General features: G+C 40.7%; 1 protein-coding gene across 1 annotated transcript in view; it reads left to right on the top strand.

Moving 5' to 3' along the window:
• Positions 1 to 18,807, top strand: part of SMARCD3 (SWI/SNF related, matrix associated, actin dependent regulator of chromatin, subfamily d, member 3) — a 75,726-nt gene that overhangs the window by 32,065 nt on the left and 24,854 nt on the right. The window contains exons 4-7 of the mRNA XM_050891686.1: positions 3,008 to 3,130; positions 15,314 to 15,436; positions 17,298 to 17,393; positions 17,881 to 17,982. Coding sequence (XP_050747643.1) covers positions 3,008 to 3,130; positions 15,314 to 15,436; positions 17,298 to 17,393; positions 17,881 to 17,982 — 444 coding nt within the window. The remainder of the gene's footprint in view (positions 1 to 3,007; positions 3,131 to 15,313; positions 15,437 to 17,297; positions 17,394 to 17,880; positions 17,983 to 18,807) is intronic.

Raw genomic sequence — 18,807 nt, forward strand, 5'->3', positions numbered from 1 at the left:
TTATTAATTTTTAAAATTTTGAAATGTTTGAATCTTCACAATAGGAAAAAAAAGAACCCCAGCCTCTAGAAAGACACTATCTTACTCATGTTAATAATAATCTATTCCAGTTATCCGTATAATTCTAAGATAAGATTTAACATACATGCTTCAAAACCTCCGATGATGAGAGATTGCTGCTAGGTGCTTTTTGTCGTTTCTTGAAATAGATGAAGGCCAGAATGGAGAATTCAGGTCTTGAAATACTCTTTACACATTCGTAGTTAGAACTTTTGTGGAAGAAGAGAGGAGACTTGCGTGGAGCTATGAACTTTTCAGTTAGGGCAAACCATGCAAGAAGAAGGAATTAGGCAGGCTGCACAGATCCTTATCACATAAACACCAAGGTAACAGGGGTTCAGTTACCTATGAAGAAAACTGAAAAATGAATTACGTACTACTGGCTGGAGTGTAAGAGTACCTTGGAGTGTAAGAATACCTTTATCTTTTTGAGCTAAGATGTACCAGAAACAAAGAGTGTTCTTCATTGTGATGGGATACTGCTGGGGCTCTCCTTTAATTTTCATCTCACTCTTGAGGGGAAATTGGGAGAGAGTATGAAATTGGAACATTATCTTGCCTCCAAAAGATTATTCCAATAGTAGGGTGAGAAAGCAAAAGACCGTAAGAACAGCCAAAACTGGCCTGAGTGGACCTTTGATCTAGCCCAGTATCCCGTCTTCACTGTGACCATAACACATACCTAGAGAAGAGTACAAACACAGGCAGGTACAATTCTTCTCCCAAATATTCTCCCAACCTGCAGCCATTTGCAGTTCAAGGAATTATATGCAGTATTATCTTAGTTGGCTGATTTTAAAGTGTTTATGCTTTCTTAACATCTTATAATGTTTAACGTCTAGTTTGGTTATAGGAATGGAATAGGAAATACCCTTTCACTTTCATGTGGTAAGAGATGTGAAAGTGTGGAATAGAAATATTTATTGAAGATTACTGCTGTTTCTACAAACTTATTAGAAATTTCATTAGATCCTGGGTCCAGTACCCTGCAAACCAGCTGGAAAGGTTGTATCACAGCTGTAGTACATGCTTTATCTTGAGGGCTGTGTAGGCCAGCTCCCTGCTTCATCATGTGCCTAGGAGTTCATGAACTGACTGTGCTGGAACTTGAAGTTAAAAGACTGAAACTATGTTCCGGGTCCAGAATTTTTAATTGACTGCAGTACAGCATGATTAATTTCCTTTGTGTGGAAGGAACTGAGGAATCTTTTCTTCTGTGTGGGACAGGATAAAAGCATTGGGGTATTTTGTTGGGTCCAAAGATTTGTATTCACTGTGGGGAGGAAGTATTGCCTAGCTGTCTTTATTCTGCAAGCTGTCTGGCAACTCCTTGATGTTTCTAGGGCAATGCTTGCTCTTCGTGCTTCACTCTTAAAAATGTTCATGTTCTTTTATTATTCTGCTGATACTAAGACTTTGTGAAAGAATACAAGCAGTTAAAAATATAGTGGTTCAGCTAAAGCTGAACAGAGTTTTTGGCTCCATGGTTTCTGCTTCTCCAAGTGTCAGTCCTGCTGTAAATAGAGCAGGTGTTCGGGTACCTCAAACCAAACAAACAAATAATTACGGTTGAAAGAGACGTTCATTTGATAGTCTTGATCAGTCTAAATACAGAAGGGAGGAATTGTTCCTCTTCAGGCTGGAAAAGAAAAATACTAAGAAAGGGATGACAAAAAACTGTAAAATGTTTGAGCAGTATGGAGGAGGTGCATAGGGAGTGCCTGCCCACTGCTGCTCCAGCTATGCAAGAAGGTGACATGAAATGAGGCTAACAGATGGCAGGTTCAAATCAGCAAAAGGAGGTACTTCTTCAGACACTGCCTATTGATGTTCTGGAACGCCATGCCTCAGGCTGTTGCAGGTACTAAAGGGCAACAACTTTCAAATGCTGTCAGACACACAATACTAGGATGGACAACTGTTGGGATGACCTCGTGCAATAGTTCTTAGGTCCTTGCAGAACATAGTGAACAGGCGTGTGCCCGGTGTCTCCCACATAGGTGTTTGTGTCTCACACCAAATTAAAGCTGTAGACTTCTGATTCTAAAGTAAAACAGGAATACCAACTAGCTTTTAATTCCTGTAGAACAAAAGTATTCTAACAGTTAAAGTTATACAGGTGAAAGCTAGAGTGAATATTGTCGAAATAGACAAGGCAGTCCAGTAGATTTATTGTAATTACTTACAGTTCCTTTCTTTTATGATTTGCCCAATTAAGAACCGACTTTTTCATGTAAGGGTATACTCCCCTATTTCTAAGCTTGGATCATTAGGTCTTCCTCCTAACCTACTTCATATCGCCGCCTCTGCTAACTTCTCTGGAAAGGGGAAAATAAAAAGGAGATTTGTTAATACAACTAATGTAGTTTAGCTAATGTATTAAAATACCAATAAAAGTTAGCAAGATCGTAAGTTGTCACCTCCTAGCTGGTCATGTTGAAACTTTGATGTGAAGGACAATTTCACCTCAGCCAAGAAGATGTGTTGACAAAGGTTGACTTCCTAAATGGTAGTTTTTACTTATGATGGGTAACATTTGTTTTTAAAAAATCAACATGAACACGCACCCTTTATTTTTAGTCTAGAGAGACCCAGTACTTTTTTAGTTTAAACAGGACAAATCTACCGTACTTTGCGTTGCTGAGAGCAGTGGCTCCCAGGCTGCTTGTAGCTAAGCCTCACTTGAAAAAAAGCAGCCATGATTCAGGCCTTGTGGACCCAGCTGGGGTCTTCCAGCGTTCATTAGCTTTAGTTCTGTGCTCCAGCTTTTCAGTCATATGCTTGTACCATGCCACTGAGACCTGCCCTGCTAATTGGGAACTACTGTCTTAGGGATAACTCCTTCTGAACACATCTGTCTAAGGGCTGGGAAGGTGTCAGTATTACTGCTCTGGAACATAGTAGATTCTTGCTTCCAGTGCTTGGATATTCCTTGCTTCCTTCTCAGATCCGGGAGCTGGTTCCTGAGTCCCAGGCCTACATGGATCTGTTGGCCTTTGAACGCAAACTAGACCAGACCATTATGCGGAAGCGTGTGGATATTCAGGAAGCGCTGAAGAGGCCAATGAAGGTATGTCATGAAAAATTTGCAGATTGAGTTAGAGGGAAAAAAACATAATCCTTGTATTAAATGGTGGAATGATCTTTCCAGTAGAAGTCCTGTTAACAGAGATATTTTGAAACAGGTCAGACAAAGCTCCTAAGAATAAGCAGCTGGGGAGCAGCATGCATGGAAAAGTGGTGGAGAAAATTCTGTGAATATTACCAGCTCTAGCTTCTGAAAGCCTTTAATAAGGGGAATAATAGCTTCTGGATAAATAAACACTGTTTTTGGAACTTTGTATTAGAATGATTAAAAAGAAGAAAATAAGAGATTAGAGGGGTGTGCTGAAGAGATGTATTAAATTTCCTATTAGAATTCAGTCAAAAGCTAAACTTGTGGAATAACAGAACATAAAATGGCAAGAATTACTTACAGAAAAATTGTTTAAAGATCCTGCAAAAATGTACACATTTACATAGTCTGTAAAAGGATGATTCATGTAAGAAAAGAATGGATGACATTTTCTGCAATTTTAATTAGATAAGTCCAGCACTTCACTGTTCATAATATCCTACTGAAATGGTCTTTTCCTAAGTTTTCTGAGTTTATTCAACTGAATCATGGAAAAGTTTAGGTAGGAGGAAGCTGTGGAAGTCATCTAGTTCAACCTCCTGCTCAAACCAGGGTTGTCAAGGCCTTGTTGAGTTTGAAAATCTCTCAGGATGGAGGTTCCACAGCCTCTTCAGGCAATCTGTTCCAATGTTTGGCCACTCTCATTGTGAAGAATTTCTTTTCATGTCTTATTTAAGTTCTTGTGACTGTATTGAATGCTCATACTCATTCATATAGTAAATCCCGTAGTATGAAGATCCTTTGTACTGTATGTATCAGTATCCTTTGTAGCTGTATGTTTACTGTGAAGTAGAGCTGTCATTCTTGTCTGTACCACAGTAATGGGTATCAGCCCAACTAAGATTAAGATTCCATTCTGTTTGTCACTGTACAGGTATCTGATAAGATGTGGAAGGCTTTTACCTCTGATGTTTTTCCAGTTGATATACCTGAAACAGAAAAAAAATGGAAAAAATTAAGTTCCATGAACATACCTATTTTATAGATAGGAAACCAAAGTGTAGATGGTTTAAATCACAAGTTTGTAGTCAAAAAGTGTTGTATATAGTAGACTGGACTCTCAGAAGGAATAATTTGTCTTAACTTCTTAATGTGGGTAGAACACCATTATTTTAAACCAGCTAGGAACTTGGCCATGTTTAAAAGTAATTGAAGACTCAGACTCACATTCATAAATCTGCAGGAGGATGTTTATTCTGTGGCAAACTCTTTAACTAGGGAATTGACCAGTACATGAGGTTCCAGCTCTAAGCTGTATAATGGAGATATTCAGGGCCTGTAATGGGGAAGAGTATAGGAGGCACAACACTCTACAGAAACTGTAGACAGAAAATTCTGTTTCTGTCTAGAGCTCAGCAAACACATTTTAAATATCAGTTGCTCAGCTAGTTAACATCTAAAGAATGGTCAAACAGATATTTTTCAAGTTCATATCTAGACTTAGTGTGTAGCAGCTGTGAAATTCAAGACCTGTCAAAATAGAGCTAAGCCTAGATAAATTTGAGTTGTTCTGAAGTTAAATATTTTCATTTTATTATAGTTGGAGCATTGGTAACAGCAATAAAAGTTATCTGCATTTCCATCTCTTATCAAAGCTCTTGTAATTTTGAAAAATTCGCCTTAAAATGGTGGTTCCCAAACTGGGATTGTAATCCTGGGAAAAATTTAGATTTGAGGTATGTGATAATATGTAGGAAATAGGCAGGACTGCTCAGAATTATCAGTTGTAATTGCAGTTATCATATTGGTCACAGTGATTGAGTTGTAGCTAGAAACAGTCTTTGGGAACCACAGGTTTATGGTCTAGTGTTGTTCAGACTGTTTTTTTCTGTCTGAAGACTAATTATTCTGGAGAAATCTTAGGGGGAAATGTTTCAGACACTTTTGATTGAGGACAGTGAACAGTTGCACTGTTGAAACAGATGACAGCTGTGGGATTGCTCAGAAAGCAAGGAGACCTTGGGGTTGTGAGGTTGGTTAAGGGAGGGAAACGGCCTTCACCGCCTGCCAGCTCACTTTACCGCTGTCAGCAACCTCTCTCAGCTGCCAGCTTTTCCAGTCTAGACCCTGCCTTGTCTTTTTTCTGCCTATTGGGTACTAGTGTGTTCTCTCCCCTTCTGTCAGTCCTACGTTCTTGGACTACATCTATTACGAGAGTCTCAGAATTCCTTGTCCGCAGAGCAGCATTTGCTGCATGCCACTCGTCGCAAGAGTCCTTGCACTGACTTTATCGAAGACCCACCTGCTCACGCGCTCAGAATTCTAGAAGGGACTTTTTAGGAGGGAGTCAAGCAGACAGGGCTGTTTGACTGCAGTGTGGCTAGAGGTACAGATATAGCAAACTCCATGGCCTGAAGGAAACAGAAGCCATATGGCTCAACTCCAGATGAGTAGACGTCATTAAAGAAGAATGCATTACTGAAAATCTGGACAGCTAGGGCCATGGTGGACTTTGGGAGTGGGATTTATTTGGCTAAGTATAGCCATCTACGTTGTATTTATTTATGTGTAAGCTAGTCACTCTGGGCTCCCTCTATAGTCGAGAGATTTAGTCAGTGTAGGCAGTGTAGTTCAGGGCACAGTTGTTCTCATACAGAAGTAGATATTTAAAAGAATATAGATAAATCATGCCGTAAAAAGTGCCTGCTTCTCTCCATTGTCTAAGCCTGAGATAACTAGTCAGTTGTGAACGTAAACATAATTTTAAGACTGAGATGATTTTCATGCCAAGGCTTGAATCAGGGGTCACCTGGTTGAAAGAAGGGCATCTAGTGACCCATCCCACAAGCAAGGCTCCTACTCCGAGCCCTGGTGCCACAGACAATATTTTGGTCTCACCCAAACCAGAAACTTATCCAGGGACTGTTACTCTTTTACAGTGAACTGGTGTGGGACATTGAGTTTACCAGACCTGTATGTAGTTGCCGTTCCTCAGACTAAACGATCTACTCCCAGGTTCTCCATTTTTAGGTTTAAAAAGGGTAGTAGTGTCTGAATACAGTCACAATGTGTCTCTCCCTGGTTTTGTAAATAGAGATTCTTTCCCCACTTCCAGGTTTTAAGATGACTGAGGAATTGCTATCGGATTGTTGGCAGAAGGGAATTAGCATTTTTTCTGAAACACTTAAGGTTTCTGCCTGGTCCTCTGCCCTCTCAGGCAAGACTGGGGTTTTTTGCTCAGTATGCCTTGCGTCCGCAGCACCTCATACCTGAGCTCTGCAGTTCTGTCGTTCTAAGAGACACTCATCTTTTCTGTGTACTGAGTTCTAAACCTTGAGCATCCAAGGGATATTCTTAGGCGCAGAAGAACAAATAATTTCTGGAGATTTTTGTGTCATACTCTGAACTCCACTGTCATTGAGCTCCTGGAATCAAACCTGCACTCACTTCAATCAAAAAATGCAGTAGGTATCATTTACCCCAACTTGAGCAAAGCATTTTATTCATTCTTCATGGGATGTTACGGAGAAAGAGGTGGGGATTACTAAAGGAAATTTAAGGTAACTGAGAGCAGTGGCAGTTCTATGACTTTTTAGCTGTTGTAGATTCTCCTGTGCACTTCGAGGTCTGCCGCACATGGGCAGTGTACTTCCTTTTCTGTGATTGTCATGTTGGTCTTGGTGCTGGCTGGGATTAATTGGAGGAATTTCTGCTATAAAATAGTTGCCAATTGATTTGAAACGTCATTAAAGATGAGGTTTATTATTTTGATAATAACAATCTTATACTTAATATGATAGGACTGAGAGAAAAAATCTTAGGATAGGTCAGTAACTAGAATTCCCTGTAGCAACAGAAAAGTTCTAGTGTTGCTGCAGAAGGCCCTAGTGACATCTCATCTGATTGTTAAAGCTGGAATACAGTGTCATCGATGCTCAAAATGAACAGTTCAAACTAGAATGATCATGCGAAAAAAGAGCTTCTGGAACAACCTAGGGAAAGGACGATTCACCTTGTAAATGTCACTTGCCTTTTATATGCGAATGCGAAAAAAATTGGGAGGGACTGGGAGTGGCTGCCTTTTTGGTAGTGGGGAAGAAAACTATTGACATTTAGGCTGAAGGACAATGCCAGCACAAGAACAAGCGGGGAAAAGGTGACTCAATAAATGTTAGGCTTGAAATTAGAGAGAGGTTGTAATTGTCAGAGAAGCAAAATTCCTCCAAATCAAGGAGGGGAAACAAAGATTTCATTTTTTAAATTGTATCTTCATGGGTTCTGAAAAGCATTACATGATACAGACGTGTGACCTGGACTTACTGTTGCTGCCAGCTTAGTGACCCTAGGGCCCACTGGTGTACTCCATCAAGCACTACAGTGATTTTGAGAAGATATTTTAAAGCTCTGCAGGGGAAATGTCTGCACAAGCCATTTAAAGTAGAAATATGTTGAAGGCAAAACAGAATTTGTGGCAATTTCAATTTAAACAAAACAATTTATTGAGGGAATTTTATTACAAATTTTCACATCTTTAATCATCAACCATAAAATTTACAAAATAAAAAACCCCAACAATTAGCTTACAGTTTCCCTAGTGTGAGGAGATCAGTCTGGCAACAGATATATCCTCCAATTAGTATGCGGTTATACATCGGGAGAGTTGGGTCATGGCTTGTGGTTGTCTTACAGTCCTTAGCCTTAACGTGTATATTGATCTGCAGTCACCCAATCTTTGAGGGTCACCTCAGTGTCAGTGGGCTTTAGGTGAGTCCGCCTCCGTTTGGACACCCCTGAACTTGGGCCTAGGAGTTCCCAGGCTGTCTTCTCTAGACTGATCTGGGGGTTCTTACGCATGTTATTATTGAGAGGACTGAGTTCCCAATGGGACCACACCAACATGTGTTACTGCATTACTGGTTGGCTTGTTGCCTGGATAGTTACTCACTGTCAGAGACTGTGCCTGCAGCCTTACCATACGACACTGCTTTTAACTAGTTAGGACTGAGTCAAGCCACTGGGCAAAAAGTTCCTCAGCCTCGACACAAACAGGCAAAGTATGTGTGCATTCTTAACCCGTCACAAACTAGCTTAAGTATTTGATGAGAACATGGTTAAATCTTGCATAATCACCCTCCCTCTCCCACAGGCGGTGGCAACAGGAATTATGAGGCTGGTGTGGATCAGTGTCCTTACTAATAGTGACCAGTAACAGGATCACAGATTGGTTGAGGTTGGAAGGGACCGCTGGAGGTCATCTTGTCCAACCCCCCTGCTCAAGCAGGGCCACCTAGAGCTGGTTGCCCAGGACCACGTCCAGATGGCTTTGGAACATCTCCAAAGTGGGAGACTCCACAGCCTCTCTGGGTAGTGTGTTCCAGTGCTAAATACTTCACAGGAAGGTGCCTGAAACCCTTCCAACTGTAGGTAACAGTTCCACCTAAATTCCAGTAATCAGAGATCAGTTTATATTAAGACACAGAAAGGTGTGACATCTTTTAAAATTCTCATATATTGATATCACTGGATATTCCTGGGATCTGTACATAATATAGCCACTCCAGCCCCTTCCCTTCCCTTCCCCCCCCCCTTTTTTTTAAAGAGCTTTTGGCTTTGGTCCAACAGCTGGTAGTTCAAAAATAGACCAATTGAGACTGATTAATGTGCATATTTATGACCACTAGAGCAAGATATCAGAGATGTAATAGATTTTTCATTATGTCAAGTCTTTAAGTCAACATTGGATGTCCTTTAAAAAGAGCTGCCCTGTTTGATGAATGATTAGAGCCTGTGTTGCACAGGAAATTGAACGAAACAATAAAGTCTCTTCTTCCTTAAAAACCTGCAAGTTCTAAATCTATGTTCTGTGACAATGAGTTCTGTGGGTTAACTATGGTTCATTATGCTTTGTATAGCATACATGACATACTTCCATTGATCAGGTTTGAATTTATGGTCTTGTGACATAATTTTATGTGTTCTGCTTTTTGCATTGGGAGATAAGGAAAACGCAAACACCTAATCTCCTTTAGATCAGCCCATATTTTAAATGTCTTTCAGATTCTTTAATGTTCTCTTTTCTTAGGTAAAAAATTCAGTCCTCCCGATCACTGTAGAGAAAGAATTTTTCAGTGCACCTAGCTATTCTTATCACCTGTCAGTATACAGCTCCTGATTCTCTTCCTGAGAGAGTATAGTATACAACTGCCAAATAAGCTGCTGATTTTATAGACTATTGTGCATACTAGTCTCTGTTTTATTCCTCTATAACATTTGTTTGACTTTTTTGGAGGGTTTTTTTTGTTGTTGATGAAGTTTTTATAGAACTGTCTACAGGTATTTTTCATGTGTTGGTGCAATTTTGAACTCGGTAAATATTGGGTAGTTCCTTTTAGTATTCATGATACTTGCATATTCTAACAAGTCACTGATTTTCCTGCTTTGGGTTGGCCATTTTTGAGTTCTTGGCCATCTTTTGTTGTCATGAGTTACCTAACTAGTTTTGTTTCTTCTACAAATTTTCACATATCTGTTTGCTGCTACTCTGGGTGAGCGATACCTCTATATTCCAGTTCCAATATGGACACTCTCTGTTTCATTTGATTCTTTTATAATGGTCAGACTTGAACACTTGTTATTAGTGGTCATTGTTCTTTTTGTCTCCTGATTTCTAGTCTCCATGCTACTTTATCTTCCACTATTCTTTTTGCTTCCTAAAAAGTGTTTGTGAGACCATGAAACAATTACTCTATATGTGAAGACAGAAACACAGATTTTAATCTTTACTGTGCTTTATGCATGAGGTTTTTATGCTGTGTTGAGGTACATAGAAATCCATCCTTAAGGTGTGCATAGAGAGCTCTTAACACAATACTGTTCATAAGATTGGCAGCCAGATTTTCCTTGATTCAGTCAGCGATAGACTGTCTGCTGATAACTTAGTTAATTTGTTTGAAATCGCAAGCACAACTTCCCTGGAACTGTCCTAGAGGTATTGTGTCCTGCCTGAGAGTGCACTGAAGGAAACTTTAACTTCAGCAGTTGATGGAGATTTGTCTTGGGGATATCACACAGATCATGGTATCTTCAGATGCTTAGTTTCTGATTTGACTTTTTAGGGATTTAGTGCTAATGGCAACTGAAAAAAAAAGTGGCACTATAAACCAGAGGTAGTTTTCTGAAGGATTTGATGGATTTCCAGCATTTCACCATTTACTTCAACTTAAAGCTGTATTGATTAGTGTGAAGATGACATTGAAGAGCTTAGAGGGAGAAAAAGCTGTAGTTCTGCTGCTCCAGCATTCCTGTCAGCCTCCTGTTTAGATCTGTTTCATTCCACATGAGCTCTCCCGCCATTTGTGCTGCTGTCATAGCTGAGACCTTTGCAGTAGTTCATCGCTGACATGACCAATCTTCTGTCACATATGCTTCTTTTTTCCTTTTCTTTTTCTCAAGGAGAAATTGTAAGTGAAATACAGTGCTTTTTGGGGAAGGCTTTTCTTTTTAATATGACTGCTATTTCAAGTTCATTTTGCTGAAGACATGTCAAAGATGCATGTTAAAGATGTGTATCTTACACTTAGAGAATAAGCAGATTAAGCATTTATTGATTTTTGGACAAGAGGTTATTTGATTCACAACGTTGATCAAGTCTCTGTGAAGTTCCACCCTGTTGAGCTTTGTCTTTCTGGGTGGTAAAGTTTCAGTGTGTCTGAAGAGATGAAATGTGATGCTTTCTTCTTGCCCTGGAGCTGTAAGTTTTCTCTTTAGTTTTTGCTCCAAGCTACTGAGAAGCCTACCAGTGAAAAAGAAGGCCACAGGTTTTGGTTGGTTGCTTTTCTGTTCTCTGAGAAGCCACCATACAGAGAGGAGAATAGATTTTAGGTCTGTGCTATAATGTGCGTTGCTAAGAAATGTGCAGAATTTGTTGAAGGGCAGTGGCTTCTTGCCCAAGTACATTGCACTGCTGTTTTTAAGCTGCAAAGTAACCAAGTTGCACATAACTGATGTATCATTTCCTGCCTGCGTGAGATGGAGTTGCTCAACTGGAGATGGAAGAATACCTCACTCTCAGAGCCTTCTGGATATGAACTTGACATTATTGTGGAACCCAGCAGTACTGATAAGTGAACTGAGTGCAGTGATTTTGTGTGCGTGTCTTCAGCCATGGAGACTTTATGGTCTGTATAGTGGCTATAAAACCCCAGCCAGCGCCATTTTGGTGTTGTTCTTCCTTGAGCTCCATTTTGACTATTTATATCCTCTCTGAGCTGCCATCTTCTAAGAATGGACATCCTTATGATAGCAGTATAGCTGTGAGTGCTGAAGTTGTTACTCACTGGGTAGATCCCTTCAGGAGGGATTCAGACTATACTCTTGGATCTCTGTCAGGATCTTGCTTCATCAGGTGAGATGGTAGAGCCTCACATCTGACAGGAGAAAAGTCGCGGTAGAGGAGGAGGAGCCTGCTGGTCCAAAGAAAATGTTCACTTGTAGAGCTATGGTTCTGATGTTTTGCTAGAGATTTCTAAATGTATTTTCTTTAAATGCCACTGCTCAAAGTATGTATTACCACTGTTGATAATGTGTATGTAGGGCAAGTTCACGTGCCATTGTCTAGTTCCTGGAACTGGTAGATAAGATAGTCAGCCTCCCAGAATGTCTTGAGCAGAGCTGTTCCCAGGTAGCTTTTATGAGGAGCCAGTGGTGCTGGCAACACTAGACATGTGTAAGAAAGAGGTGGCAGTGGGAATTCTGGGAAGGGCAGAAGGAAGGAAAAAATGGAGCAACAACTTGTAAGGGAACAAACAGGAGGTGGACATGTTGGCAGCAGCTTCAGAAAGATGGTTGTGGAGGCTTGAATGTTTCTGGGTCAGTACAGTGCTGTACAGAGGAGGACATGTTTGGCTGTTCAAGCAGTGTTCATGGCCAAATGCCTTTTTCACAGTTTTTTTAGACTGCTTACCAGAACGTCTTTGGCAGATCTGGCTGCACTCTGCAGGTCAGGTCTAGAGTTACTGGTTATGACAATTGTGATGGCTGATACCTGTTTGCAGTTGGCTATGTAGGTTCCTTTTAAAGGGTGGTGGCTCAGCTGTAGAAAGGAAGGCTAGTGTTTGTCATGTCCTAAGGTGCACTTGGCCTGGCAGAGCCCTCAGAGGGAGGGGGAGACTGTGCCAGCTGGAGACCAGGGTAGGGCAGTCAGTGAGGCAAAAAGGGTGAGGGACTGCCTCTTTGAGTCAGAAGCCAGAAGAAAAAGGAGAAATCTGGAGTCTCCTGAGAGAAGGCAATAGCACAAACACAGTTGGATCTTAAGGAATAAAAAGAGAGGATTCTCTGTGTCTCCCCAGAAATGACCCTACAGAGTTTTCTGCAACCCCGGAAATCACAGAGTTGCTGGAATAAGAGCAAGCCTGAAGAAATGAACCATTGTCAAGGACATGTGAGCAGAGAAAATTTGGTTTACAAAACCTTTTTTTTGTTGTTTTATTCATTCCATTTTGCTGGGCAAATGTGACTTTTCCTTCTTTATGTTCCCTTATTCTGCTTTGTGTTCTAATAAAGATTTTTGTTAGATTTAAAGCCCATTTGGTGTTGGGGTCCTCTTGCAGCTGTGTGGTTGCCCTATTTGACTGATTTCCTGATGAGTCAGAAGCAAGGACCTTTCTGTGATTGCATTTGGGAGATAATCACTGCCTTAATAGTGTTGCAAATTTGCAGTACCTTTTGGGCCAAAATCTGAAGACAACCCCCAGGGTGCAGGTTACACATTTTGCTTGTTGGCTAGAATGTCTTTGCTTAGCAGAGACTAAGGGCTCAGCATTCCACAGTACTTACAGGTTGTCAGTAGTGTCTGTAACATGTTGGAGTCAAAGGCTAAATGGTTTTTGATCTAAAATCAAGATACGTAGAAAGTAGGACAAAAGATAACTTTAGAGATAGCTGTTACTTAGGATTTTTATTCATAATTATTCTAAGTTCCTTTCTGATGACAATGTGGAAGAAGTGGGCTGATCTATAGGGGTTACAGTGAGGAAAGGATTAAATTTGAGAAAGAGAATTCATTGTGTAGAAGAAAACACTGTAAATTGAAGAGAGAGAGGTGGGAGAAGTAAGCAAATGATACGCAGACTCTGACTTTGGCAGAGCAGGGAAAGTATAGGGAACCCAACAAGAGACCAGTTCTGAAATGTAAGCTGCATCTGGCTTGTGCATGACTTGAAAGAAAAATGGTAAGGGGTTAGCAAAGGGAAACAGTGGAAAGTATCAAGGAGAGGTATTTTGTATTTCACAGTGGAGTTAGGCGTTGTTACTAACTTGGTTTTAGGTGGACTGTACAAGGCAGCTAGAGCCTGAAAGCTAGGAGAAAGGAAGACATCTAAAATATTCAGATTTGAATAAGGATGTTATTGCAGAAGATGATCTTAGTGATGAAATATCAGACTTCGGAGGAAGCAGACACAGTTCCTATCTGGATATGGGGAGATTTGAGGAGAGAAGGCGTTTCCAGGGTAAAAGGGAGAATGGAGATAAGGTCTTTGGAAATCGAAGAGGAAATAGAACCAGTAATATAAACCTGAAATATCAGTAGAGTATCTGGGAGGAACTATTAAGAAAAAAGCTGCTTATGTATATGGATACAGTTTTGCAAATAATCCAGGTGGGGATAAAATTTAGGAACAGTGCATAAAATGTGCAAGTTAATTTGAAGAGTTGTGAATTTAGAAATGTGAAGTCCTTCACAAGTCCTCCACACCAAATAAAGATTCTGGGGCATTAAAAAAACCCATTTGATATAATGAAAGAGCACTTTAGCAACAGAAATCCTGTAGGAAAGGATGGAGAAAGAATATGGATTTCCAGGAATATTTTTCTACCTATCTGCCTGTTTTTATCTGTGTCAACCTGTCATTTTCTGGACTCTTGGCACTTTTGAAAATCCTGTTCCCTGTCAGTGCATACTATTGACACTCCATTTCCATCAAACGTTTCTGTCACTGTCTTTTCTAGATTTGGCAAAATGTAGTCATTTTCTTGTTCCTCTTCAGCCATACATCTCTGTCTCCCACATGCCTCTATGCCATATTAGATTTTTAGTTTCCTGACCTGATGTATATAACTTCTTTCTCTCCTATATGTGTGTGTTTGAGTGTGAAAGCTTTACAAGACTACTCCTTTCTTATGCTGTATGAAGGTTGTTTTAAATGCATTAACTTGACAACCGTAGCCTTTTTGTCATTATATTAGAAACAGGTATTTGAGATTAGAGTCCCAAAGAAACTTTTGGCAATATCTTTTCTGGAATCCATGCATCAGAGTTAATGGCCAGGTTTTCCACATGGTGCACAGGAGAGAAGGGCACTGAGACATAACGTAGCCATAAGCCAGTACAGTGATTGGGAAACCTTACATAGCCTGTAAAAATGACAACAGGTGGGCATGATTGTATCTCTCACAGACTTGAGCACCTGGGTTAGGGATGAAGCACAGTGCCTTCCTCCACTCAGGTCTCACAGAAAGTTGGAGCTGCAACATGTTTGATTAGGGTGAAAGGCAGTTAAAGAGGAAGGTTAGGCAGCAGGGGAGTGTGTGTGTGCATTTGGGTGTGTGTCTGTAGGAAGACTATTACCAGGCTCTGCATGACGGTAGAATGAAGATGGGCAGAGATGTGCCCAGCATGTAATTTGCAGCATTAGCTGTATTTGTGATTGCCATTTACAAATCTGAACTGACGCAACTGTGAAAGACATTCATGTAGCAAGAGGTTTGCAGCTGAGTCTTAGCAATCTAGCTAGGATCTAGACAGGAAGGGCATCGTATCATGCTTTTCTTACAAGGATTTCTCAAATATCTAATCCAATAGCCTTATGGGCTTGGCCCTGCAACCTCCTGTCTTTCTCCACTTACAGTGGATCTTAGCATGTTTTTATGGCCAATAGTTTTTGAAAGGAAGTTTCAGATTCAGCTCTTCAGTGTATTTTCTTATACATAACCAAATCTTAAATTCTAGTATAACCTGGTGCAACTGTACTAAACATGCAGATTCTCTACTAAATGTGTAACTATCACCTTTCCTGTGGCTTCCTCAGGTCTTGGACTTAAACTGGATGTGTACTTTTCTTTTCTCTATTTGTATAACAGCAAAAGCGGAAACTGAGACTTTACATCTCCAACACATTTAATCCTGCAAAATCTGACGCTGATGACTCGGATGGCAGCATTGCTTCATGGGAGCTGCGAGTGGAGGGGAAGCTCCTGGATGACGTATGACTTACCTGTGCTTCACTGGGGCTGGCAAGGATCTAGAGATTGTCCTGTGGGGTGGTGGACTTTACTGGGGACATCAACTCAGACAAGATATCTCTGAATGGAAGCACTGGCTTGTTGCTGCTGGGAAGGCACCGTGTCCAGCCAGAGTGAGGGATAAGGCCATAATGGGAATGTTGGGGAGGGGTGGGGAGGGCAGCAGGAAATGGAGCAGACTTAAGGACAGGACAGGTAGGAGGAGGTGGAGAGAACAGGGCTGAGATGATTCCTCTAAAAGATATGGCAGGGTTCAGGTCACGAGAGGTGTGATAATTCAGGCCTACAGCAAGCATTGCATCTTGTGAAGAGTAGGATAACAAGAAGAAGTGAGTAGTTCATATTCCTAGGGAGGACAAGAGGATGTATGGATGGTCAGAGCAAGGATGGAAGAAAAGTTTTATCATTCTGAAGTCCTCAGAAACCTCAGTGATGGATTTAGCTTTCCTCAGGGAGGGCGGGGCTTTCTTAATAAAGGTGTCACCTATTTGGATGGACTTCACAAGCTAAGTATTTGATAGGATAAACAGATGGAGAACATGCATGTATGGAGATGGCAAGGCTTTCAAGGCACATCTGTCTGGAGATAGCTGTACATGAATCAGAATCATAATCTTGCTGGAGGATGAAGGGGTGACAAAGTGCAACATCTGGAAATTGAAGTTAGACAAATCCAGTTTAGAAATTAGAGCATATATTTTAACAAAGAAAGAGATTCTTTATTGGAAAAAAATAGCTTCTCAGTTACTGGCAAATTTTAAATCAAAGGAGGATGTATTTTTAAAAGATTATCTGCATTAAATAAGAAGAAATTAATTGAAATCTGGTGGACTGTATTCTATGGAAAGTCAGATTATGTGATTATAGACCTCAGTTTTTAATTTAGACAGTATGAGCTGTGTAGTAAACAGCAAATACTGATAATTAAATGGGAAGGCAAAATGTAAAAGGAAATACTTTTACTTAGCGTATGAGTAATCTGTAAAATTTACTGTCATCTGATAAATCAGACCAAGAAATTAGCATTCATCAAAAAAACCAAGCTATTAAAATAAAAGGTATACAGTGGCCTTAGAATCATAGAATGGTTTGGGTTGGAAGGGACCTTCAAAGATCATCTAGTCCAACTCCCCTGCCATGGGCAGGGACATCTTTCACTAGATCGGGTTGCTCAGAGCCCCATCCAACCTGGCCTTGAACACTTCCAGGGATGGGGCACCCACAGCTTCTCTGGGCAACCTGTTCCAGTATCTCACCACCCTCATCGTAAAAAAAAAAAAAAAAAAAAAAAAAAAGTCTTCCTTATGTCCAATCTAAACCTATACTCTTTCAGTTTAAAAGCATTGCCCCGTGTCCTGTCACTACAGGCCTTGGTAAAAAAGTTTGTCCCCATCTTTCTTATAAGTCCCCTTTAAGTATTGAAAGGCTGCAATATGGTCTCCCCAGAGCCTTCTCTTCTCCAGGCTGAACAACCCCAGCTCTCAGCCTGTCCTCATAGGAGAGGTGTTCCAGCCCTTGGACCAATTTCGTGGCCTCCTCTGGACCCGCTCCAGCAGGTGCTGTGTTCACATTACAAGCCAGTCCTTTCGAATAGCATTAAGAGAGTCAGGGAAATCTTCCCTTAAGTGTGCACTGTTCCACCACTGTTGAGATTTTTGCATCTTACCCTGCATTTGTCAGAGGGAAAACTGGATTAGATTGATCACACTTGTGGTCTATATGGGAATTAAAATTCAAGACAAAGAGAAAGCCTGAGAAGGAAGCATAGAACACAAGCTAATATATGCAGCCTTAAACATTTCTGTTTCTTCTGATTGTACAGCTCAGCAAACAGAAACGGAAGTTTTCGTCTTTTTTTAAGAGTCTGGTTATTGAACTGGACAAAGATCTTTATGGACCTGACAACCATCTTGTGGAGGTAAGAGGGTCGTGCACCCTTTGCATACAAACCTGATACTAGCACAGATAAACAGCTATGTGCCCGTTGTCTACCTTGTTTAAGTTACCTTGCATTCATTATCTCATTTAAGGTGTTTTCAAAATTCCATTCTTTTTAAGAATGTTTACTAACAGAATCTATATAGTCTAAAAACACAGATGTGGTAGTGATGTAGTGCACATCTTAGAACAGAATGTATGAAATGATGAAAAAATTGTGTGCATTTTTCGTAACAAGTAAAGCATGCTAACAGCAGAACAGATTGTGCACTAAAGCTGAATTGTAAGGGCAGAGCAAGAAATGATTTGGGGGGGGTTTGTTGTGTTGTTTTTTTTTTTTTTTTTTAAATTGCAAGATCTTCAGAAGGCTTGTACTTGTCTTATTCTTGCATGGCGTACTATGCAGAATGCACCTCCATGGACATTAGTGAAAAAAAGACTGGCCATCTTGTTTTTTCCTTTGGCAGTGGCACAGAACTCCCACAACCCAGGAAACGGATGGCTTCCAGGTGAAAAGACCCGGTGATGTCAGCGTGCGGTGCACATTACTCCTCATGTTGGACTACCAGGTCAGTGCACTGCTTTTGGCATGGAAAATACAGCCATTGGGACATAGTGCAACAGAGCAAATTCATCCTGTCACATACATCAAAAAACAATATAGTTGGACTCAGAACGTCACATAGTCCATTGAGGTTAGAATGATACCAAAGTGACAGATTATACAAAATTTAAAGGGGACACATCAAGTAAGTTTCTGTTATAGTCTAGCAAAATGTTGTTCTTGGCACTATGATAATTAGTATTTTTGTGGCCCACCTGCAGAAAGAATATGCATTTCCACCTCAGGCTTCTTAGAGAATAGTCAGATAAGTTGCACATGACTTACATGTGTGGTCCTGTACAGAAATTCAAAGGAGTGACTTTTGCTAGTGGTACCTGAACTAGCTGTGTAGCTGTGGCAGCCTTTTTTTCAGAGCAGACTACACAGCTTTCCTGGTTTGTTAAGTTTTGGTTACATTGTCACCCTAATCTGGCATAAGACAACATTGCCCTGCAAGGGTTAGACTTGCCATTGCTCTTAGGCCTTGTTTGGCATTCCTGCTTCCGCTCTTTTGTCAGCGTTAGTTCTGTTGTACGCGTAGTATTTGTTGGCTGAACACAAGTCAGGGAACCGATCCATTTGAAAGCTAACAAAACTTACTTCCAAATCCGTTCCCTGCTTCCAGTCACAGGAAACAAAAAATATGATAGGCAAAATTAGGTTATTCTGCTTTGGGATATGTGTTGGATTTGTGTAGCTGGGGGGGGGAGGCGGGGCTACAGGGGCGGCTCCTGTGAGAAGCTGCTAGAAGCTTCCTTGGCTCCAACCCGGGCCCGCCTCTGGCCAAGGC

This window comes from Gymnogyps californianus, chromosome 2 (genome assembly GCF_018139145.2).
Source record: "Gymnogyps californianus isolate 813 chromosome 2, ASM1813914v2, whole genome shotgun sequence".
Lineage (NCBI taxonomy): Eukaryota > Metazoa > Chordata > Aves > Accipitriformes > Cathartidae > Gymnogyps > Gymnogyps californianus.